Below are 24,877 nucleotides of genomic sequence, written 5' to 3'. Positions count from 1 at the left end.
CAAGAAGAATAATGCATACTACAAGCCACAAAATAATGGCCTCGGTCACAGGCCAATCGACATAGGGCCGAGCCTTAGCCATGGACCTCGGAGTGGGCACTGGTGGAGCTTTCATCGCTATCAAATATAACAGGACGAGAGCTATAGGGCTTGAAGCCGGTATACAAGGAGGGGAGCAGGGCTTTAGTCCTGCAGCTGATACTGGACACTTAAGAAGGCTTAAGAGCTGCAATCACAGGGCCCCGGCCATTGGGGTTGGAAAGGACATGAGCAAATGGTCCCCCAAGCTCTGAATAGACACAGGACAAAGAATCAGTATTGAATTCAAATGTCGAGTGCCCAAGGGTTTGAAGCAGGTATAGGCAGAAGGGCGTTAGAGCAGGCATGGAGGGAGGGAAGGACCCTGAGCCTTAGTCTGGAGCTCAGAATGGACACAGGAGAAGGAGTCAGGGCTGCAGTCACAGGGCAGAAGCCACAGAGCTTGTGGAGGGCGTAGAAGAAAGGGAGGAGAGCGTTAGGCAGGGAGCTCAGTGCGGACACAGGGCAGAAATATACAGAGCTATAATGCACATTAGATTTTGCCGGTTTTGTCTCTTAGCAGTGATGTAAAAGTCGAAATCCCACTTTGATGTTGACTATATATTATCATTGGTATTCCCTACATACAGCGCTTAAGTCCATCTGTGTGAGGACCCCTCAACTGTCCTTGGAGAGATTGAGTAAAGTCTTCCTTGGATCTGTACTATGCATTTTACCTTCGGTAGGGTACTGGGTCTGCTCAGAATATGAATGCAGCCCCCCATTAATGGCAGACGCCCAGGCCATCTCCTTACAATAACTGACGAGGCTTTTTTATTGTCTCCCCATATAATATCCTCATGAACTCACATCTGAAAAACAATAATCTACAGAAAATAGAATGGCGCTGTTCAGGAATCCTTTCTAAATTGTTTTCATTGGCACTTTAGTCATTTTCCCCAGCGCAGGTGGTTCCAATAATCCTAAACCTAGATCTGTGCCACTAGCAACTGTGTTTGGCATATGTGGGCATTATGTTGCTAAAGTCTCTACGTGCACTTTAAATATGTGTTACTAGATACAAATGTGCAAATTAAGGCAGTGAAAGTTATCTACGGTTTTGCTTTTTTTCTTACAACATAGACAAGGATTTTAAGAGTAGAAATGTATAAATGTTAATTATTTTTGTAAAGGATTTATATAGACTGTAAGGAGTCAGCACCTGTGCCCTTGCTAGTCATTCAAGAGTCAGCAGAGAAGATGTGGGCTCTCCTCCTCAAAACAAGCATTATCGAAACCAATCAGTCTCAGCAGTAAAACCTCTTGGCTTTGTCAGTGCTTTTCTGTGTAAGATAGCTATCCTGTATGCGTGCGCATCCATGGGAGCCATCTTTAAGTGCATTTGTAATGTTTGAATAAACCCGTTCAAAGATGACCAGGGTGGATGTGCGTGCATCAACTGCAGACAGCTTTTATTTTCTTCCGGCTATAAAAGGTTTATTGGGATCTAGTAAGAAAACACATACAAATAGACCAATGTTGCAGAGGCTCTGCGATATAAACAAACTGTACAACCCAAAACCAAAAAAAGAAACCATAAGAAATGGCAATGGAGAGATACGTACATGAGTAAGCTTGGTAAGTAACAACCATCTTCCAATTAAGAAACAGACATATGAAAATGGAGAATATGGTAGATGATGTGGATGTAGTCACTAGAACGATAGTGAAATAAAAGTCAAGTGGGGTTGTAGGAGATAGTGTAGTGTGAAAACAGTGTCGTATACTCACAGGGTGTCTTAGATCACTATCATGAAACATAGAATAAAGGGGGGATTAGAAATAGGAGAAGGGAGACCGGGGGAGGGGGACAGGGGAAGTGGGATCTCTGAATACTATGTATCAGACATGGTGCGAAGATGTCTAGGTTGATGTTGGTAGGTGTGTGGACGATGTCTTTCCGGACTCCACAAACTTGTCAAGGGAACTCTAAATTTCACTGGCTATTTGAGGATCGGACTGGAGTGTTGAATGAGAGCCATGGGCTCCTCTCAAGAAAGCAACCCAGGCCCAGACAGCTTTGAATGCAATTGTAATATTGTAACTAAACCCATTCAAAGATGGCTGTGATGCATGTGCGTGTATCTTCGGGGGACATCCTTGAATGCGATTGTAATATTGGCACCAAACATGTTAAAAAATGGCTGCGTTGCATGTGCATTAATCTACGGTTGCCCTGTTTGAACGGGGTTGTTCAAATAATACAATTAATTTCTTGTTGCCTGCCGCCAATGCATGCACATTGGTGGGAGGCCGTCTTGAAAGAAGTAATAGCTCACTTTAAGATTGATGCCCACCAATAACTACAGAATGCAAAACAGTTCAATGAAAAAGAAAAATTAAGTAGGAGAGGGCAGGGTGAAGGTTGAAACAACACTGAGAGTGGTGGGGTGCGTGGGGCACCAGAAAGGGTAAGCAGTACACAGGGAAAGAGCAAGAGAACACATACACTCCCATGGAGTCCTTAAAATAAAAGAAAAAGTAGATTCCAGAATGCAAGTAACTTCAGCAGTGAAAAGATAGAAGTCAACCAGTGAACACTGATGATGAAGTGCTCCCGGCTGGGACAAACATACGAGTAGGGAGTAAAGTAATCTCATCAAGAGGAGAACATCTTAAGTCCATCTGTGTGAGACCCCTCAACTGTACATAAGGACTCACACCCTTGGCATTTAGCACCAGCGCGATCCAGATTACAGAAGGGGCCGCACCACCGTGTCTGGTCTCTTCTGACAGGTTTCAGAGTGGTTTTTATCCATTTCCACTAGTGAGATTCATATACAGTTGCAGAAGCCTAAAAGAAAGTTATGGTTGCCATGAAGATGCTAAAACATAGTGCACACTCTCTCTGCGGGTACTGCTGTAAATAGTTAGCTGTATCCTTCTTAGATGTGAGAGCCAGCAGCTCATTAGGACCTCCCAGTCTCAGCTGCTGCAGCATGTGCCAACCTCTTCTCTCCCTTTTTCATGGGAGGTCCTCAGAGGGGACACACTTTCCTCTAGCTTTTCCCTCCAACCAGTCCCTGTGCTCTAGCTTTCCCTCCAACCAGTCTGGCTTCCACAGAAGGAAGAGCAAATCAGAAAGAGTTGTGAACCCAAGGCAGCTTTTGGAGGCCAACTGGTGCACCATTGGTAGAGGTTTCAGACAAGCAGTAAATGTAATAACTATTCTAGGGGAGGGACGTGGTGAAATGTCACCTTGGTTATGGTGAAAAGTCCTTGCACTTGCACTGTAGGAGGGTATGAATAAAGAAACACAGAAACTTACGCAGGTGGTCTGGGGACTGTTTCCATTGCAACCTCCTATTTTCTGATAACATGATCTTTTTTTCCCACTCTCTCATGCTAGACATTCCTGTGATCCCAGACTTGGAAGAAGTACAGGAGGAGGACCTGGCAATGCAAGTGGCGGCTCCTCCCAGGTACAGTGTTTAACTGCAGTTCTTTCATCAGCATGGATGGGAGATGGAAGGCCAAGCATTACCCTATGGGCCAGGCACTGGGATTGATTGGCACTGCTCCAGCCAGCATTTTTTTGACTATTGCATAAAATGGTGGATTGCATCTGCATGTTTAGATCCTTGGGGAGTGCTGTTGCATCTTATTTGACATCTCCGTTCCACTCCCTTAGTCCCTGACATTCCCCTCTTCTTCAAATAAGCGGGAACAGAATGGTACACAACCCCTTTAAAGAGCATAGTTATCTGGCAGTCCAGAATATGCAACACTGTGCTCTGGCACACTCGGACTACTCTTCTATTAAACTTGATGGTTGGTGGAGATGAGATGTTTGATATGACATAAATAATTGATAACTTTGTGTTGTTGAAAATGAAAGATATGATTCTGATAGATATTTGAATGTCCATCCCTACCAGTAATATGGAATTTCTGTCTCATAATGATAACAATCCATGAAACATGAAATGTAATGTCATAAACCCTGTACACTGATGGCCTTACTGCATTGAATGGAGTGTGTTATGTTTTGATGAAAGTTAAATAAAGTTAAAAAAATTATGATGGGTGTCAGTTTGCCTGGATCCCTGAAAACGAAAACCAAGTGCAGATAACAGATGGAGGGGTAGTGTCTCCCAAATGAATGCACATTTGCACGTGACGTTTTACACATGAAAGACATGAGCTTAAACATTTGTGGCATGCAGAAGTTTATGGCCATACTTGCAGCAAAATCACAATAAGGAGCTTAAGAGGGCAATTAATCAATCAGGTCGCACTCCACTCACAAGTGACAAAAAACCAAGGGGCATATCAGCAAGGCGATGCGATAAAATTATCGCCGCTTTCGCGTCCGTTTTCGGAGGAAAAGCGGCGATAATTTTATCGCCCTATCAGCATGGACACGCTAACGCGTGAATCCATGCCTTAGTGCCTGTTTCCTGAACGCCCAACTAAGTGGGCGTTCCTCCACAAAATAACTGGAGAAATGTCGCTAACCGACATTTCTCCAATTATCAAGGTGTACGCTAACATGCAGAGCGATAAGAAAAGTAGCGCTAACTGCGGTTATCGCTACTTTCCTTACGCCTGCTTTTATTCTGACTTAGCCATGTAATCTAATGGGAGGTGGATTACATGGCTAAATCCACCCTGCCCTATCAGCAAGGTATCGCCGGTCGCAGTGCGATTATCGCTGGATTTCCAGCGATAATCACACTGTTTTTTGGCTAACGCATAGATTTCTATCGCTTGGGAGATAAGCGTTGCTGATAACATGCTATCTCCGCGATAGAATCCAGCGTTAACCTGCGATAATTATCCTCGCGCTAAGAGCGCTGAGCGATAATTATCGCAGGCCCTTGCTGATATGCCCCCAAAAGACCTGATTGAACAGGGCAAAGTCCAATTTTCTTTGTAAAACTGGTGGCGGGGGCTGTAACCTCAACCCACTTGATGGTTATAACCAATTACCAGTCTTATCCAGTCTCCAATTGCCCATTTTTTTCTTTTTTCTCTTATACACGCATGTTTATCAGTCCACTCTCTACAAACATACCCCTTACTGTGAAAGGTGTATATAGATAACCAAAACAAAATTTAAAAAAAAATAGGTGTGAAGGTGAGAGAGTCCCTCAAGTGCGCTACACCAGAGGAGCTACAGGTAGGTTCTCACCACTGTGCCCACAGTTCTCATCACTGGTAACACTCTCACCAGTGAAAAGAAGGAAACAGAAAACGGATATCCAGTTAAAGAAGAGGTGCAGGCAATAAAAAGTGTATGTCTAAAAAAGACCCCATGATGTGCATAGAAATAGTGTTTCACTAGATAAAATTGAGTTTAGTACTCACATACTTCAGTTTCCAGTTTTATTCGAGATCGTGAGCCTACTCAAACTTTAAAACCAAATTGCACGTTGTAGACCATTTAAAGATGGGCCAACATGTTTCATTGCCTGTCCTCTGTTGCGTCAATTTCATCAGGGCTTGAGGTCATGAATCACCTCACTGGACTCCTACTTCTATAAAGAGAATGACAGGTGGTTGCTACAGCCAATCATACCGGCTCCCCACCGTGTCAGGGGGTGTGGGGCTTTTAATCGTTAATGGGATCCCCCGGTATATGCAATTGGCGTTAGTGCACCGCGTCTACCCGGCTGGAAAACTTTAACCCATTCCGGCGTCTACGCCAGCAAGTGGGTTGAGGTTACAGCCCCCGCCACCAGTTTTACACAGAAAATTGGACCTTGCCCTGTTCAATCAGGTCTTTTGGTTTTTTGTCATACTGGCAACCTTGGCATCTCACAAAACGGTAAACCTTGCCCTGATGGTACCAAAGTTAAGTATATATTTGACCCTTTCCCGTTATCGGCTTTGTGGGTACTCTGCCACCTAGAGGCAGGACTGCTTTAAAAATGCATGCCAGTGTGGCACTGCATGTGTGCATCATACAGGGGGCACCCTTCTCCTGTTTGTATGTTTGCTCTCATTATCACCAAAACCGTGTGTGGCGTGAAATCTGCTTCTCTTGTGCTCCACGATTTTCTGACACGGCACTAGCCTGATATACTTTTTAAATTACATTTTGTGTGCTGTTTTATCCCCCACCTCTACTTCTTCCTTCAGCTCAAGTAGTGTGGCTTGTAAATCTCTAGCATGAAGTGATGTGTCTCATACCACACACTATTGCAACAGCTGACCTGCATAGTATCGCTAACCTGTATATGGAGAACTGCCATCTAGTGCATATGGGCGCTATGTTTACTACCATCTCTACAATGTCTCTCTAGAGCCAAGTGGCCTGCATGCAGAGTAAGGAAGTACCAGTCCCTGAGGAGATGAGGTGAGCACGTGGTTTCAGCCACTGGGATCTCCTATGGGCAGATTTCCTGCCTGTGAGCCACCAAGGCGCCTGCAAGTGGTGCCAGTAAACCCTTCAAAGGTGAAAGCATCAGGGCGCAAGAAATTATTTCTCCTACTGTAAAACAAGCAATTTCATCTGGGTCCTTTTGACAAGATCCACGGAAGGGGCACCAGGTACGAACCAGCCATTGCCCAGTAAAGCCAGGCCTTACTTTTCATCTGAGCGTGGAAGATACAAGCCTTCGTTGCACCATAGGATTGAGCCTGTGTTTTCGGAGCATGGTGCTGCAGGCCTTTTGTAATAAGAGGGTGAGTAAATCTTTTCACCCTGGGTGTCGGTCAGGGGACCAGGTCTCAGTGTGCTCCACTGACACCGGATAAAAGCACTGAGGAGTAGAGGCCAGATCCTCTGGCGATCAGTCTCTGTCGCAGTGCCAGCCTGGCCAGGCAAGTCATTCTCCTTGCTTCTCCACTGGTTCAGCCCAGTTTGAGGTTGAGGATATCACCCGGTCAGTAAGAGTATCAGTGCAAGGATAAACAGCAAAGTTCTGCCCAATCTTCCGTTGTTTGGGCACACCACCTGCCTCGTCTTCCGAAGAACACAAAGCTCAAGAAGGAGAAGACACATCAAAAGGCTCTGACCCGCTCTAACCTCTCCTTTCTGGCCAACCAACCCCTGCATTCTTAGTATTGTGGTCGCCCTAAAACATGATGCACATTGCAACCAGGAGTAAGTGGCTAACCACCTTCTGTTCAAGGGAAAGGTGATACTTCCGTGGATCTACTCCTCACAAGAGACTGTGCCTCGAGGATCTTATGACCTAGAGAGTGATGCTACAAATTCCCTGCACCCGGGCACGTTTCCATTGAAACTTTTATAGCTCTGACAGATAATAAACTCATTTGCTCTGGATGTGGCTGCAACACCTTCACTGAAGCCCACCCAGGCCGTTGGGTCCCTGGTCCTTGAGCAGGCTTGGTGGGTCTGAAAGAATCCTCAACAAAAGCTGGAAATCCCAAAGTCTCTGGACAACAGGTTTATTTTATAAGCAGTTTTATACATCGTGTTCTGGAACCAAAGTGAACAGAGTGCTTCATGTTGAATCAGCTTAATTCAAGTGGCGACAAAGTAATAATATGTAATATAAAAACACAATACGTAATATTTAACACGGGCATTAACACACACATTATAGAGGGATATAAACAATTTTGCAATGTAACCACTGTATTAAGAGCGGGATCAGCTCATATTCATTAACCACATAAGTTACCAAAGATTTCAGAAAGAAGATAAAGATCATTTACAACTGGACATGAATATATAAAAAGTTTGCAAAGACAACCTATTCTTCGTCTACAGGAAACACTAGCCCAGCATGTGGTGAGTGCCGCCTTCCGCCATGGGTAAGTCATTGTCTCCTACATGGACAGTGAGGCTAGGTGACGCGAGACATACAGGGTGATTTTGTACTAGTCTGGCTGTCTTTCTCTCCGATAAGCAAATGCCAATGTCGCTATGGCCAACTGAAGGCAGCATTTACGGCAGGAGTTCGAACAGTGTGCCTCCTTGCTCTCGGGACTATACCAAGTATTAGTACATATTTACACTTCACTAGGGCAGAAACTGGGACCTCATCAATGCAGAATCATGAACTCCAACCTGTGCTTGTGGTGACAATCATGGATCAGATCTTGAGACATTAACCACAAGCCTAGGAAAATCTCTTTTAATGGAAAGAACATGGTTGATCCCTCGACTGACGAGGCCCTGCAGCACTGCCAAATCTCTGATGCAATTGATATGGTGCCAAAAAAAACACCAGCCCTCTTGAAGAGTGGTGAAAGCCTCCAAACTGTTGGCCGAGCCCTCCTTTTGTTCATGTTCGAACCAAATGTTGAAGAAAAGCCGTTTCAGGGTAAAGGACAAGCCCATTCTGCAGCCTTAACAGCGGCTAATACGTCCGGTAGACTTCCCCTGGAATCTGTTACTCTCTTCCAAGACCATTTCAGGAGGCTCGCTCCACTTCGATTGGGGTCGTGCTTTCTTTTCACTATCATTACTGGATCCAGATTATGAATGATGAAAAACCCCCTTGGTGGTTCAAGATATGTTGTACAGCTTCACCAGGTATGGTTTTGATGCTTCCAACATCAGACGCTCCCCCCTCTGCACACCTTCAGGAAGAGCCTCATAACCTGGCTCTTTGGCTGACTCAGAGCTGACCCTGCTCCCCCCCACCCCTCCACATGCCTTGAGACCCTCACCGGTGAGTAGCGCTCTTCACAATTCCCTGATTGATTGATTCCTCCTAGAGCAATGCTACATTTGGCCGAAAAGGTGTGGGTATTATGTTTGTAAAGACCTAAGATTCCTGATGCTCATCTTCTTCTCTCTGTTTCATTGCAAATTGTTGTGGAAACTACCCACAAAATTGAGCACTGAAAAAAGCCATAGGTTATGAGAAGAGTAGGGTTATATTTATAGTTAATCTCTTACTCTGAATCTGTAGGCTCTTTCCCATTATCAGTGCCATCATTCTCAACTTTTGGTGAGGATGCACATTGGCAGAATCTTTTTCCATGAAAAGAACTGCCAACACTACACCATTTCTCCCTTCCCTGTTGCTGTCCAACTCATAACTGTAATTCAACTTCTCCTCCGCCACGCCACCTCCATTGTGCCTTCCTTCTCCATCTTCTCCCCAGACCACTTGTTTCTCCAGGTCTCAAAGTAAACTTCTACAGTTGTACTGCTCTTCATTGGTTCTCTGTTAGGTTTATGCTAAAGTGTTTAAATAGTAATACGTACAAGAGCAAACCCAGTATCCCTAATAACAACTTTATATCTTGAAACGTTTGTCAGTTCGCTTACGTATTCATTCAGCATTTAATTAAAGCTTTTGATGTAACTTGTCAAGAGAGCATTAAATGTAAAGATATACAGTATATAAATCACATACATACATTATCACATTTCTAGCCAGAGGGATGTCTTTTAAAAGCAATACAAATAAAAGGAGCCCAGTTAGCCCAGAGCACAAAGGTGAAAACCCGGAAGTACGTAGCCTTTACATTTCATTAAGCTGTTCAGTGCTTCTGTGCACGACTAAAATGCGACTCAGTACAAGTCCATGGAGAGGGGTTCAGAGCAGTACTCAAACACCTCTGAACTTCAGACTGTTTAACTAGTTTAAGTTCTTCAGTTCCTTCAGTGAAATGACACAGTAGTAAGAAGTGCTAGCCTGTTCTGACACCTCAGCCTTGGTGTCCTTTAGGTCAGGCTAGCTCTGTGTATCCAGGCTGCTGAAGCTGAGCCCTTATTACAATGAAATACACAAGATGATGGACGGAATGTTGCACATTGGCAAAACATTCACCCCCAGTCACAGATCTGGGTTTAATTCATCGTTATTTTGCTCACCACGCCACCCCAGTTCAGACATGGCCATATGCAAATCAGTCTTGACCCTGTGCCTCATGGGAACAGTCCAGCCCAAACTGCCAAGCCATGTCTTCCCTGGACCTGAATCAAGAATCCTAGGACCGGTTTCGGGGTTTCACCCCTCTTCAGCCAGGATAGCTTGACTCCAGTGGTGTAGTGAGCACGGGACCCACGTCTGGGCATACCCTTCCCACATAGGGCGAACAGCAAAACACACAAGATGATGGACGGAATGTTGAACATTGGCAAAACATTCACCCCCATTCACAGATCTGGGTTTAATCCATCGTTATTTTGCTCACCACGCCACCCCAGTTCAGACATGCTTGTTTCTAGTCCAGGGAGGACCTGGCTTGGAAGTCCGGGCTGGACTATTCCCGTAGGGCACAGGGTCAAGACTGATTTGCATATGGCTGGGTTCAAACTGGAACGGCATGGTGAGCAAAAAAACGATGGATTTAGGCCCAGATCTCTGTACTGGGGTGAATGTATGACATTGTTTCCATCAACTGTTGTTTTTGCCCTTATTACAATGAGCAGTTTCATATCCCCAGTGGACACTAGGCGTTTTTTCAGGATGACTTTTCTAAAGGTGCTATGGAAGCCTTCTATGTCTCACGGGTTACAGGTATGGCTGCTGGTTAGTCTTCAGGCACCGCTAGCACAAAACTGGTCAGTCTCAGTTGATGGTTTTATGTCCCTCAGTGTACAAGATTGTCATTGGTTTGAATTTCGGAACAGGCTGCACAATTTAGTGCTTCCGAGTATAGTATAGTGAAGCGATTAATTAGTTCCAGTGTATGCCAGTGCTCTGCACAAACACCTGTTTTGTAACATGGGCACGTATTTCTGAGTCCTCTACATCAGGAGAGTGTTTAAAAATTCCATACACAGTAGGAAAAAACAATACCTACTCATCCTTGTCGTTTTTACTCCTTTGGTTGACATAGACTAGTCCAAATTGTAATATCTGTTGGAGTGTGCTTGTTAGTTGGTGGCTTCGGCACTGGCAGTGAGTGGTGCAGGCTGCAGTGGCCTACTGTAGAATACCTCGGGTCCTGGAACTACTTTTTGTAATACAAATGAAGCACTGGTGCCCTGGTAGGCCTGTTGGCGATGAAAATTCAAGCCTGATATCTTGGGCCACATTAGTTGCTTTCAAACAATTATTTTGACTGCAGCTCACCTCAGGCCTGAGACTCCATCCTCAGATATCCTGCTTCAACCCAAAAGTGGCATAGCGCTACAGGAAAGGCCAAGATGTCTGAAGTACAGACTCTTTGGAACCCCTGGGGTCTCTGGACACACTTGCGACCCACCGTGGAGAGGGATGTTGGCCCCAGGCAATTTTGCAGCATGCACAACATCCAGTGTATGTGTGGCACAGGAAGCGGTGCTCCACATCACAAGGGAAACTTTCTGGTTTTTAGTTTGTAGGGGTGAGCCTGCCCACCATTTCGGGTACCACTCAAGGGCTGGTCACTTGCACTTTTGTTATGTCATAGTATGTCAGAAGAGTAGAACAAGGGCATAGTGTCAGTCGAGTATAACTAGGGCATAGTGCTTGGATGTTTGTGTGCTCCACATGCAGATGTACCTCTGTGTTACCAGAAAACGCTTCCACAAGGAGTCCTTTGGCCAGAACTTCCTCCAGCTTGCCCAGGACAGTGCAATGACACTATAGCCTGCTCTGCGCCCTGAGGAGCACCAGCATGTAAGATTAACTACAGGGCCTGTTTCACCCACATATAGATATCCATTCCAGTCATAACTGTTCGATGACCGGGAGAACCCCGTGTTTCATATGAGAGTTGGATAGTTGTACATACAGCAGAACAAGGTCACCAATGAAGTCACTTAATTGATTATAATGAATAATCAATTTATCCTCTGTACAGCACGACAGTGTGTAGTACTCCTACATTGTCCTCTGTTTTATATTGACGGTCTCTGTTTGGACAACAATCTGAAAGAAGCACCGCCCCTTCCCTCTAACCCTCAGGTTTCTCTTTCAGCATCCAGGTGAACCGGGTGATGACCTACCGTGACCTTGACAATGACCTAATGAAGTATGCTGCCTTCCAAACACTGGTGAGTGACACGTTGAGGTGCCAGTGCATGCCCTGTAGTCCCATGAGTGTTGAAGACTTGAAACATATCCTGGCCCTCTGCAGACAGTGTGTTTGCTCTTGTTGAATTGACCATGGGCCAGCAAAGGTTGGAAACCAGAATATTGTGTACAGAAATATCTCACAGAAATGTTGTGTCCATTTCGCTGGGTGTGGATTTTCTATTTGAACTCTTGATAGGGTGATATTTGTGAAGAGGATATTCTGGACACAATATATATTGGAAGATACTCTGACAATGATATTGTGAAGCTACACCATAGCAAAGACTTGGCCAAAAGGTTGAGTGTTCTTTAATATGGCAGCCACGGGAGAGCAGTGATGTGGTTAACGAGTTGAGCATTCTTTAACATGCCGAGGACATGATAGCGGTAATTTACTTAAAGGATCGAGGATTCATTAACATGCTATACGTCATATCATATGTGGAACGACAGTTATGTGTTTGAGAGTTTCACTTTTACTGTAATATATTGTGTGTTTGAGAGTTTCACTTTTGCTGTGTTTGAGTTTTACTGTGTTATATTGTGTTTGAGTTTTAGTTTTACTGTGATATATTGTGTTTGAGTTTCACTTTAACTGTGATATATTGTGTGTTTGAGAGTTTCAGTTTTACTGTGATATATTGTGACAGATAGTACTTTGAAGGCTCACCATTGCAGGATTCTATAGGAAGGGGTGAGTGTAAGAAATGAAGTAGGCTTGGTGTTGATGTGCTGTTGGATCTTCTGTATTGTTTCACAGAAGAGGTTGATGACCTTGCACTTTTCTGTGGAGTGAGGTATAGGTCACTCAAGCAGGGGGCTGATGCAGTTCTTGATTTTCTTAAATAGCGGTCAGTTTCTGTTGGTGGCCTCTTTGATGGTGTTGGTATAGTACTTTGCTTTGGCTGATATGATGAGTTGTCCGCATGTTGAGTGGAGGGACCTCAGAACCCACAGGTCCTCAGGATTTCTGTTTTTCTTCCATTTTCTTTCTTGTTTGTGGATGAATTGTTTGTACGCAAGGTCTTTAGACTACCAGGGTATTGAAGGCTTTGGCTTGCACGAGTCAGAAATTGGGATGTTGATGTTCACATACCAGAAATCGTTGAAGTTGTTTAGGAGGTTATTTGTGCTGGATGTGGAGGTGATAGAGAGAGAGAAGAGTTCAAGCATTAGATTGCATATGGAGTAGTCTGTTAGCAATCTGAAGGTTTCATTTTCTCTTTTGTGTTGCCCATGATTTGTTGGTAGGATACTAAGCATGGCGATAGGGATGGCAAAGTGGTTCATCCAGTCCAGGGGTATTGGTGGTTTGCATTGAATTGTTGGTGATGCTGAGATCACAAGCAGCTCCATGGAGTTGAGTGTTAATTGTTTGCTTAGGGTGCAGGACCAGGAGAACTTATGAATGACAGCGATGCTTCCTTTCTGTTTTTTGTGCACAATCCTCACAATGAATGTTGTTACCTGAGGGGAAAAAGGACCTCTAGGATGTGTGAAGATGTGGACATGAACAATGTTTCTGTGAAGAGGCCATCAGGCTTGTGAGAGGTGAAGAGGTCTGCAAGGCTTATGCGTGGGGTGCTCCAGACGGAATGTCGGTTCTATAGTTTGAGGGTGTGGTAGTTAGTGGGATATGTGTGAGGTATGGTCTGTGTGTTGTAAGAATAGTATGTGATTGTATGGGTTGTCTACACCTGGGTGTGATTGTGGGATCTGACAGTTTAAGGTGCTAGATGAGGCAAAGAGGAATTTTCTATTACGTAGTTCCATTTTATAGAACCTAGAAACTCGCTTTTCAGACTGCTTGGATGTCCCCATCACATTTCTAAGGGGTGCAAAAGAACCTCTTGTGATACATATTGGGTCAAATGTCTGTATTGTAAACAAATAACATCAGCTGCACAGCCTCCTAATATTTCTGACTACAAACAAATTTGTATTCTTTTGCGCTCGGACTTCAAACTTGCATTGCCTCCTGTATTCTTTCAGCAAACACACACTGTCTTTCTTTCTCCCTCTATCTTGCTCTTACTGACTCTCACTCATGGTCACTCCTATTCTGACTGTATACGCACACACACACACAAACACTGGCTCCTCTACTCCCTGACTATGCACACATGTTCACAACTGCCTACTGTTTGACTGCAAACACGCTGCCTATGACTGCACGCACACGTCCACACTGACTGAAAACATGCACTGTCTCTTCTGCTCTGGTTCAAAATATACTCACTCTCTCTCACACACACAAGCTCAGACACTGTCTCCACTATCTGCTGACGCACACACTACCCCCTCTCCTTTCTGACCATACACTCCCACACACATATTACTTCCGCTGCTACGAATGTGTATTAAGTCTCTTATACTCCATCACTACAAACATACACTGCTTCCTCTACTGTTTTTGTGAATACTGCCTCTCCTTCTGTATCACTCTGTTGACCATAGATCAACAATTTGCATATGTTTTTTTCCAGGATGGAGAGATAGACCTGAAGTTGCTTACCAAGGTACTTGCTCCAGAGCATGAGGTTCGAGAGGTAAGCCAGGCCTCTAGTGATGCCCATTTAGCTTGTGAACAAATAAACTGGCTGCCTTTCCACTCACTGGAAGATTCTGTGTTTTGAGGCAATACATATCTCAATTCGTTTGATACATAGTTGTAACTAGGGTTGGAGATAATTCTGTGATTAAAGGCCTACAATATGTGGAATTTATTTCCATCTCTTCCTGTTGTTGAGGGTGTCCACAACCCCATACGTGCACAGAGCATGTGTCATGTCTCAGTTACAACTCACCTGTATTTTATTCTCCTCAAAGTCTGTTAAGCCAAAAGTATATCCCCTTCACGTGTCATGAAAGCTGTCAGTTGGTTCTTACTTTATCTGTTTTTGTGGTATTTAACACTTCCTGTTAGTTTTTCTTTACCTTAGAGCAGTGCATAACTGATCTGGTAATTGACTGCTTTCACCGTCAAGTCGCACCAGACTTTAATCTGAGGTGTAGGCCCAGTGGCGCTATCTTAAAGAGAGTAGATCCTTCAGCCCCTTTCTTACAGCGGCGCATAACTGACCTTCGGGCAATTGACTACATTCAACTTCAAGTCAAACCAGACTTTAATCTGAGACATAGGCCAGTGGCCCTACCTTAACCAGGACAGAAAGTCTGTGGCACTGTGAACTCGATTGATTCTTCACCAGGCAATCGAAACAAGCCCTAGTCTTGGCAGATTGATAGGCTGAAAGTTCCCCTTACATTGCTCCTAGTTTGCACTCAACCCAAAGAACAATGTCGTTCTTTCTGTGCAATGTTTTTATCCAGTTGGCACGTGGCGATAGTCTTCCTTTAGTGTATGGGACCCTTGTGGATGCCCTATTAAAGAGTAATGAGTAGTTTCTGTGGTTTGGAGAGGGGTGTCCAACGGGGGTGGTTTCATCTCCTCAATAGCAGAGTAAAGCGAGTAGGCAAAATCTGTTTGCAACTCTGCATGGGAGACAGAGGCTAACAATGCAACAGCCACAACAATTATGATACAAAATAAAACCACAATTGGAATATTAGGGAAGTGCAGAGTGGCTTCATTTCAGTTCTGGCATACATAATTTGCTTTAATTAAGCATCCTTAATTCAGTTTGACTTTCTTTCTTTAAACGTTATCAAATGCCATAGGCCTCCCTCTGTCCCCCTTTGTCTCTCTCTTTTTGATATGCCTGTAGATGGAATAATCCAGTACATTTAATGGCATTCAAAATCTGAGTCGAGCACAAGGGTTAGAGCAGCGAAGGAGTGCGTTGAATGATAACTCTTTTTAATAATAAACATTGAGTCAATGTATGTAGTCACAATGTGTCGAAAAAGAGCAGCGATCACGTATAAAAGTGATACATGAATTTTCAGAAAAGTTTTGCCACTTTAGGTATTGTCACTCAAATTACAATTTTAGGTTGAATTATATTCACTAACCTGCTTTCATATTTGTGGGTGTTTTTATTGATAAATGTTGCTATAGTTACATGGATCCCCTGCATTGACTATAACATAATTAAAATTGCACGCCTACATCACACTGTATCCCCAATACTATTAATTTACTATGACTTCTCAAATCCCTAACCACTTCATATAGTTGGCTATATTGACAGAAACACAGTGGCACCATTGACTTCACGGATTGATTGCACAGTTTAAAAGAGTGTGCTTAAGTACTGACGTTTATAACTGACCTAAGGAGTGAAAACTAACACTTTTAAGGAGAGTCTTATCCTACTTCTAAAATCGGAGCTAGGACGCTATGTATTGGCCTTTACCTAAGGGCTGGGACGATACGGTGTAACATTATGGGGAAAGTTGCTGATTATACGATTGTGATCTGCTTCTGTGTAATTACTATAAATGCCAATAAAAATGAAGTTAATAAATTCGGAGTAAACAGAGGAAACAGTCAATTATAGCTATAATTATAGCTATTATAATTATAGCTATAATTTAAGACTGCAGCATGGGAAAGTGAAGGGTCGTAAGACTACTTTGTTCAGCATCTCAGTGCCAGTGCTGTGCTTTGGCACTGTGTTTTCTATGTACTTAGCCCCCTGGCATCATCATTTACATACCGGAAAGTTATTGGTTAAAGGAGATTGGTGTCGCAGAGCTTCTTAGGTCAGTATTCAAAGGACTACAGCCTCGTTTGGAATGTGAATTTGTATATCATATGCTCATAGGCTCTGCCAATGTGCGATGTAAGAGAGTCATTGCTGCACTGCACCGCTGGTAATCATGTCAGGGCAAAAGTGGCAAGAGAGCGTGCCACACAGAAGAAAATATAAGTTGCAGAGCTTCCTCTGGACAGTCGCCTGAATTGATATACTGTATGTTTATTGTCTCTGCATTCTGGGTGCCCATGCTCGGGTGCAAGCTCGGCAGCTAAGCGAGTCACAGAGGTACAATGATAAGACAGACAGGTTCAACCCAAAGGGGAAGGGAAAGGACACGAGTAAATTAAGCTACAGTAAGGTCAGCAAATATAGAAGTGGGATCAGGCATGCTAGAAACGTAGCAGAATAAGGAAAAACTAGGAAAAGACAGAGAAAACGACGAGGAGAAAAAAAGGAAAAAACAAGAGGTATAGGATTTGGAAAATACCAGGAAGCACAAAGAAAAAAATAAATAATGGAAAATAAAAATACACAAATTAGATTTATTGTGTCTAATAATCCCAAGAACAGTGGAGATTTATCGAGCATATGGGTATATAGAGGACTGAATGGTTATTGGTAAAAGAAAACTTATGTGGAGCAAATAGTTTTTACCTAATGCAACTCTGGTGCACAGTTTTGTAATATTTTCATTACAAGCAACTATGTTACCTAAACATTTATGAGATGAACATGAAACCCAACACTGCACTTTCTCATATAAAAAATATTTATATAGTTGTATTTAATATGTGCCATAAAGTGTGCATCCTATATTACAGCGGCTTCCATATACAGGTGACGTTTTTTGCAATTTGAGAGGTTGCTGAATCCAAGTAACAATAATTGACTGTGATATACAATCACTTTTAGTACAAGAAAACCCATCAGATATTTACTTGGCTGTGAGTCTTGCATTGAAAGAACCATATTCAGATTTTCATTTTTTCAAACCTCACTGACTGAAAAAGATTATTACTATCAACAAGTGTTTTTACATCCAAGGTTATTTTCAAGGGTAACTAAGTAGCCAACTGCAGGGTGTATAGCATATTGTCCTGGATCTCATTAAAGTCTGTGAAAATAATGCATTTATTACAAAATGTAAATTAGGAAAGTACCCACGGATAAATGGTAGAAGAAGCAAAGATTGAGTCACCAAATTAAACCCAAACTGAATTGTTGAAACCAAAGGACCACATTCCAGTGAGGAATTAGATATATTTCTATGTAATCTACATTGTAAACAAAAAATTAAGAATCATTAATCTACCTTGGGCCATAATAGATAGGATAGGTGATCTCATACTGGGTCATTCACCTGAATTACCAGGACTTCGGCGGCAGTGAAAATTTTCCACCACCTCACCCTGAGGTTAATCCTTAGTATCTCAAAGGACACCTTACACCAGTGACTGACCCTAGGGGGAAGGATAATTGAGGGGGAGAGAGAGAGAGATGGAGAGAGAAATTGTTCTGTGGAGTTCTAGTGGTAAGGCGCATTCCTTCTGAGATATTCTGTAGCAAAAGAAATGAATCACTCTAGGCAATTATACATGAATACTTTACAATCACCTTTAGTATGCATTCTTGTTTTCCTCCCTTCTGTTATTTGCCGCTTGCCTCCACAATTCTTAAAACCACTTGTGGAGACCACCATCGAGTTTACCCTTCTACTCGCAGTAAGGTAAAATTAGACTTGGGCGAATAATTGCTCTTTTTCTAAAAAGGTTCATTTAGAGAGTTTTGTTGGTGTAAGTACCTGAGAAAATATCAAACAAGAATGACAGAAAAAATAATTCCACTTGAGGGCCTTTTTTCTTTTTCTTCTGCTAAAAACCTTCTTCAATTAAATTCACACTCTAAGGGTGTCCTTGAAGAAAGGAGAAACCAAAAACAAGAGGTGCCCGACCGGTGCACTAACCTGAGGTCCGTGTAATGAGCCAAAGTAGCTGGAGCATTGAGTGGCAATAATAGAATGATGGTCATAGTCAAGGCAAGGGAGATGTGGCAGCACTAGCTGAATTACTATGTTCCAGGGTTCAAACTTGTAGACAGGTGTCTTGAAGGGACAAGATTCCAAGAGCTGTTGCAATTCCCCAGCTTTTAGGGGGAGTGCCTGGGTTGTTGTTGTTGCAGGTGGCAGGGCTCTGATCCCACGAGCACTGCAGGTTGAAGACACAATTCTCTCTTCAGGCGAATTGACGAAGCCAAGCGGGCACCCACACTTTGGACATGGTGTTTATAGCCCATTATGCACTTAGCGAGTGCTGCCTCCCAATCAAAAGACAGTCTCTGGCAGGAAAAAAAGGCCCTTATTTAGTCAGCTGCCATTGTACAAACTGAAACAAAAAGACCAGACACTTTGACAGGAAACTAGGGCCAGCAGAAAACTGAGGTCTTTAATTGCTCAGCAGTGTATTATTGGTCAGCAGTCTTTGTACAAAGAAAAATACCAGACATTCTGGAAGAAACAAGAATAGCAGGAAACGGAGACCTTTAATTGATTTCTCAGCATTGCATATTGTTTTAACAAAAATACCAAGCACTTGTACTTCATTAAACAGACTTATTTACAGTGCCCACACACTAAAGTGCATAGTGTGCCTTTTGAATTAAACACTAAGGAGCCGATTCCGATCTGGATCGGAAAGCTCTCCGACCGACCTGGATCCGGAGTGTTTTACGACCGAGCCGGAGTCCTGCAGTCTCACCGAGCTAGTAGGATGCGGCCGTATGCTGCCGGACTCGGTTCGGTCGGACTCCCATAGAAGTCAATGGGAGCCGGTCGTACGACGCGTACATGGGCTCCCATTGACTGAATGGGTACGTCTCGCACAAGAGCGCCCCCTACAGTGGGTACGTGTCGGTGCCATCCGCACCGTACATGCCTTTGTTGGGGGGACCCTTGGGTCTCCCCCAGTGTCCGAGTCGTACGGCTGCGGGTGACAGGGTATCCGACGTGGACCTCCAAAGGCAACTTCCCGGACGACTTGCGAGCCGGACACTCCGGCTCGCACCGGCTGTCCGTCGCGTGCATTGTACTGGCTCGGTCGTAAATCGCATCCATTGCACGCCACGGTAAGCTTACGGCCGAGACGTACAGAGCGGTTCGGACCCGGAAACGACTCTGTCGGTGAATTTCACGTAGCTCGCATCGTACTTGCTCGCTCGTACAGCTGTACGAGTCGGGCGGAAAACAGGCATACAGCTCGTAGCTTTTCCGGCCGGATCGCATTCTGTGGCCTTCCGACCCAGATCGGAATCGGCCCCTATGCAGAGCATGCAAAATAAAGTAACTAGCAAAATAAATGCCAGCTGCCACATAAGAAAATATTTATGACAACGAGGAACCAACATCATGGTCAAATCGGGATATGACACATACAGCATCAAATGTGATGGGCTGACAAATTGGATTTTATGTATCCCTGAAACATAAATGAATTTCAGGAACATAATTTGTCATATGAAAAGATTGACAAATTCCAGATTTTAAAAACTATATCAGTTTATTGCATTAGCTACAATTTGTATAATGCATTGGTGTGCCTACTCTTTAAACTGACGTGTTTAATTTATTCTTTTTATTTGAAGAATATATATTCTTGTTTTAGTATCATTTTCATGAAAAGCAGTATGCAGAGCATGACAAGCAGTGGATATTTCCCTGCCTCACCCTAATGGAACCTCAATAAATGATCATTGGGAAACATAGAGGAGATTGTTCTCCTGGTATCTCCAGTTGGGAGTGTGTGATCCTTTTTGATTACAATAATTTCCTTTTGATACATGTTCTAATCAAATTAATCTCATGCTGACGATGAAGTCTGTTGACAGAATTTCACTTAAAAGGAGAGCTGTTCTGACTCTATACATCTAAAAATGTGGGCTGTGCGAATGACGTTGCTAGTGTTGATTTATGATGGGCAATTTTTGCAATACTTCTTTTATTTAATGTTATTTGATTACATTATTATTTATAATACATTTTACTATCGAATACTTTTGGTCATATTTTAAGAAGTATTCATTGGCTAGAAAACAAAATCCTAATTGAAGTACATAACAAATTCTTAATGGAAGTTTTAAATAATCATCCTTGATCACTACATTAAATTTAAGTTGTAAACATCATTATTCAACATTAGCAAATGTTCTTACCTTCATAGGGAAGAATGTTTCAAACTTACCTTCACAGACAGATGGAGATACAGATAACTTTGACATTTTGTCTTATCCCTATGATTTCTGTATATCTGTAGAGCTGAGAGGAGCACAAAAAGTACTATTTAAATGACAAGGCTCAAATCAGACACCCTAGGGCAGGTTCCCAAAGGTGTGTTGGAGTAGGTGAAGTAGTACTCCCCTAGTACTTTTTACATACATTTTACATTCCTTTGTGACTTGGCCTCTAAAACTCTAAAATGGCAATAAAGTGGTAATATTGTTGGACGTTATGAGGCTGATTTACAGAGGCATGTAAGAGTATGTAAAAGAATATATTCCTGTAGTACTTCTTCCCATACTCAAATGCTTTTGTGAATGTCCTCACTGTTTCTGGTGTCCTGGATGACTGGTTTTGATGTACAACCTGCTCAGAATGTTTAAATATGGAACATGGACTAAATAAGTATGCTCCTAAGAATGTGTTTATGAAAAAACAAATCGCTGCGGTCTTGGGATCCTCCGGTCGGCAGTACCAACACCGCCATTACAATGCGACCGCACATGGTACAGTCGCATTCTCCCACTTCCCTATGGGAGCTTGTGCTGCGGCCATAAAACGGCCAAAGCACAAGCTCCAATGGAAAAATGGGAGCCTGCATAAATCCCTGCACCACGTGGCAGGCACTTCACAGTGCCTGCTGCACAGTGCAGGGATTTGTCGGGGGCACCAAAGATGACCACCAGGCCCCTGCAAAGCCCCAAAAGTCACTTTCTGACAGGCTTTTCATGTCTGAAAGCCCGACATGAAAATCCTGTCGGAAACTGACATCACAATCTCCACGGTGTAAACACCGTACAGAGGGGATTATGAGCAGCCTCTGACTAGTTTTGCGCGGGGGGATTTGGAAATAAAAAATAAATGTAAAAAACGTACCTCGAGCCGTGTCCCGCTTCTTCTCTGCTCCTGCTCTCCTGCTTCTGACAGGAACAGGAAGCAGGCAGCCAGGCTCCCACCCCTAAGCCAATCACAACGCTGCAATGCTGCGATGTGATTGGTCTGAGCACCGTGACATGGCACTCAGCTCGGGCTGGAGGGGTGGGCATGTTCTCTATTCAGGCTGTAATGCAGCCTACATGGAGAACAGGGAAGTGCTCATGACTGGTTGACCCTCTTGGCCTGCCCAAACCAAACAGTCATTGCGCACTTTAGGAGTTGGCAAACCACTCTTCTCCTGCCCTGCTGGGAGAGCAGAGCAGCCCCACCCGCCCGCCGCAAAGCAAGTGGACACAAACATAAAATGACAATACCTCTAAGTTATTGTCATTTTATATTTCTCACTGCTTAAAAGCAGTGGAACGACGCTTCTCCCCGTAGCGTAGGACCGCCCCCTGTGTCCCAGAACCTTGAGACACCTACAGGTGTCAACTTGAGGTGTATAATTTGCATGTGTTAACTTGCTTTTCAAGATACTAAAAGGATTATTTTTTGTCACTGATGAAATGTATGCTTAATTTGCAAACATGTTTGATTGTTTGAGGGATGAGAGTAGGGAGTGTTTTTTTCCCGAACTACTTGTGACTTGTTTTGGTGAGCTGACTTTAACTGTTAAAGTGTTATTAATCCTGCTTCTAGTTGTAAGTTTGAATCCTAAAATCAGTAAGTACAATGTGGTTGGATAAAAAAATAAGTAGAAATAGGGGAATGTTGTGCTGTCTACAGGGCGATGTGAGTTAGAGAAAAAGGTAGAGTTCAAAAAAGGAAAGAGATTGCAGAAGAGGGTTGATGGAAGTAAGTAGGAAGGAAGGAAGGAAGTAGAAAGATGGAAGAGAGGGGAGAGGTGCCGTCCTATTATCAACAATAAGGGGACAGATTGAGGTAGAGAGAAGTTTTAAAGAGAAATTGAACTGAGAGACAAGCCTGCAATACATGTAAGCCTTTGAAGGGAGTTTCCAAGGCGTACTGGAGTGATACGCAAGTCTTCTTTGAGGATCCCATGTTTCCAAGATGGCTGCTGTGAAGGCGTAGCTGAGCCGGTGCCTCAGCCTAAGGGTATGTGCAACTTAACACTGTGCTTCTCTTTCTCTTGCCAGGATGATGTCAGTTGGGACTGGGACTTCCTTTACACTGAGGTGGCATCGGAGCTTCTTACAGAGTGGGACCAAGGACAGGTCGAGAAGGAAGATGCAGTGAAACCGGCCCCTCTACTGGCCTGATTATATGCAAGCTCTGCCAACACACCAACTGGACTGCGGACTGTGACAATCGGGCCTTGTGATGCTTTCACCCTTTCATCGATGCTTTAACTTATTTGTATATTTTGTGCCATAAATATTCATTTTTAAAAACGTTTCCTTCTTTAATTCATTATACTTAGGATTAAACAGATTGAAGCGACACGGATGGGCGTGGCAGATGCTGTCATGTAGGAGCACTATTGAGTACCGTACGACCCTCCCTTTTACCTTCAACAAATTCCAATATTTGCAGCCCCTTTCACATTCTAGATGACGTGGCTTTTGGGTTTTTGTTGCGCATATTAACTTGCAGTAGCATAGCCAGTGTGTCATGGGCTCTAGTGCAAGGAAGGAAATGGGCACCGTGGCTGCTCTTTAAATTTTAAAAGATAGCACTAATCATGGTCCAGTGGCCCTGGTGCCACTGTAACTGCTGCATCAAAGTTTGCTACCCCCTGGGTACTTGGAACTGCAAGTGCTACTCCAGAATGGGGTCCATGCCGGTGTAGTTGTGCTCTGCTATGTACACTGAAGTCTGATGGAAATGCATGCAGTTTGCAGTTGTTGAGCCATAGCGGCAGTCCTGTGATATGCTGTGAGATCTATTCTCTGCTTCTACATCGATCGACTTGCTGAATGGTCCAGGCCCCTACCGTAGACAGGGCACACTTTATGGTGCAGCTTTGGTTAGCAGCTACCCTGCTGCTTCTTGGCATTGATACGTTTCCTTTGGTTGCTCAAACATGGACAGAATGCACCAAATTTGATGTATGAATTTTAAAATGGTCAGTTTCTTAAATTTTTGGTTATTGCAGTCGTAGATCTATAACCAATTTGAAATAATCTCATACGAGACTTTAATCACTGCTAGTTTAACCAGCTTGAGATGATGCCTCATGTTATGTGAGGAATCAATGCCTGGAATTTCTCACCAGTGTGCGATGACAATTTTTACATCAATCAATCAGGATTTATAAAGCGTGGCTTATTACGCGATAGGGTGTCCAGGCTCTTGCAGGTCCCAGAGGGTCAGGGGCCTCCCTGCAAGGTACATGGAGGGGCCCCCTCCGGGTTCAATCAGGAGCTCTCAGGCCAGAGTACTGTGCTGAGGGAGCCCTCTGGAGCTTGCCACCCCGCACTGCAGGGGCTGCGGAGGCCTGTGTTACACCCTTGCAGAGGGTAATTCAAATAGCCAGGTCTCAACAGCCATTCAGAATTCCAGAAGTGAGGTGGTGGTCCAGAGTTGCAAGGGGAGGCTGATCCAGGTCTTTTCTGCAATATGGAAGATGGAGCATCCTCCACTGCTGCTTCAGTAGATGTGGGGAGAATGGACAAGTGAGAGGGAGGCTGAGCATAGTCTTTTCGACAGTTGGTGGAACTTCAGGGGTGGTTAATGTAGACAGGTCCTTGGTTGTGTAGAGCCTTGTGTGTGTGGTACAGCAGCTTGAATTGGCATCTCTTCTGTACGGTATCTCTTCTGTACAGAGAGCCAGTGGAGTTGTCTGAGATGTGATGTGGACTCGTTGGGGCAGGCCGAGGATGAGTCTGTCTGCGGCATTCTGTGTGGTCTAAAATCTCTGTAGTAGGTGTGCGGCGATTCCTGCGTAGAGGTCGTTGCCATAGTCCAGGAGGCTGGTGATGAGGGCCTGTGTCACGGTGTGTCTTGTGTGTACGGGTAGCAGTTTGAAGATCTTACATAGCATGCGCAGAGTGAGGAAGCAGGCGGAGGAGACGAGAAACTTCACTCATTCACCAATCAACATATAAAAAATGTGAAATGGTGTCTCTTGCCCCAGGAGACATTTCTCTTACAGA

General features: G+C 43.8%; 1 protein-coding gene across 4 annotated transcripts in view; it reads left to right on the top strand.

Annotated features, from left to right (window-relative positions):
- Window positions 1–23,167, top strand: part of IFT43 (intraflagellar transport 43) — a 335,235-nt gene extending 312,068 nt beyond the window's left edge. For all 4 annotated transcript variants that reach the window (XM_085626698.1, XM_085626696.1, XM_085626697.1 and 1 more), the window contains 4 exons: window positions 3,428–3,500; window positions 11,860–11,935; window positions 14,444–14,506; window positions 22,919–23,167. In XM_085626698.1, the coding sequence (XP_085482824.1) occupies window positions 3,428–3,500; window positions 11,860–11,935; window positions 14,444–14,506; window positions 22,919–23,041 (335 nt within the window). In that variant the 3' untranslated portion in view covers window positions 23,042–23,167. The remainder of the gene's footprint in view (window positions 1–3,427; window positions 3,501–11,859; window positions 11,936–14,443; window positions 14,507–22,918) is intronic.
- The last annotated feature ends 1,710 nt before the right edge of the window (window positions 23,168–24,877 follow it).

Source organism: Triturus cristatus, chromosome 9 (assembly GCF_964204655.1).
Source record: "Triturus cristatus chromosome 9, aTriCri1.1, whole genome shotgun sequence".
In the NCBI taxonomy this organism is placed as follows: Eukaryota; Metazoa; Chordata; class Amphibia; order Caudata; family Salamandridae; genus Triturus; species Triturus cristatus.
This window is presented reverse-complemented; position numbering and strand designations above follow the sequence as displayed.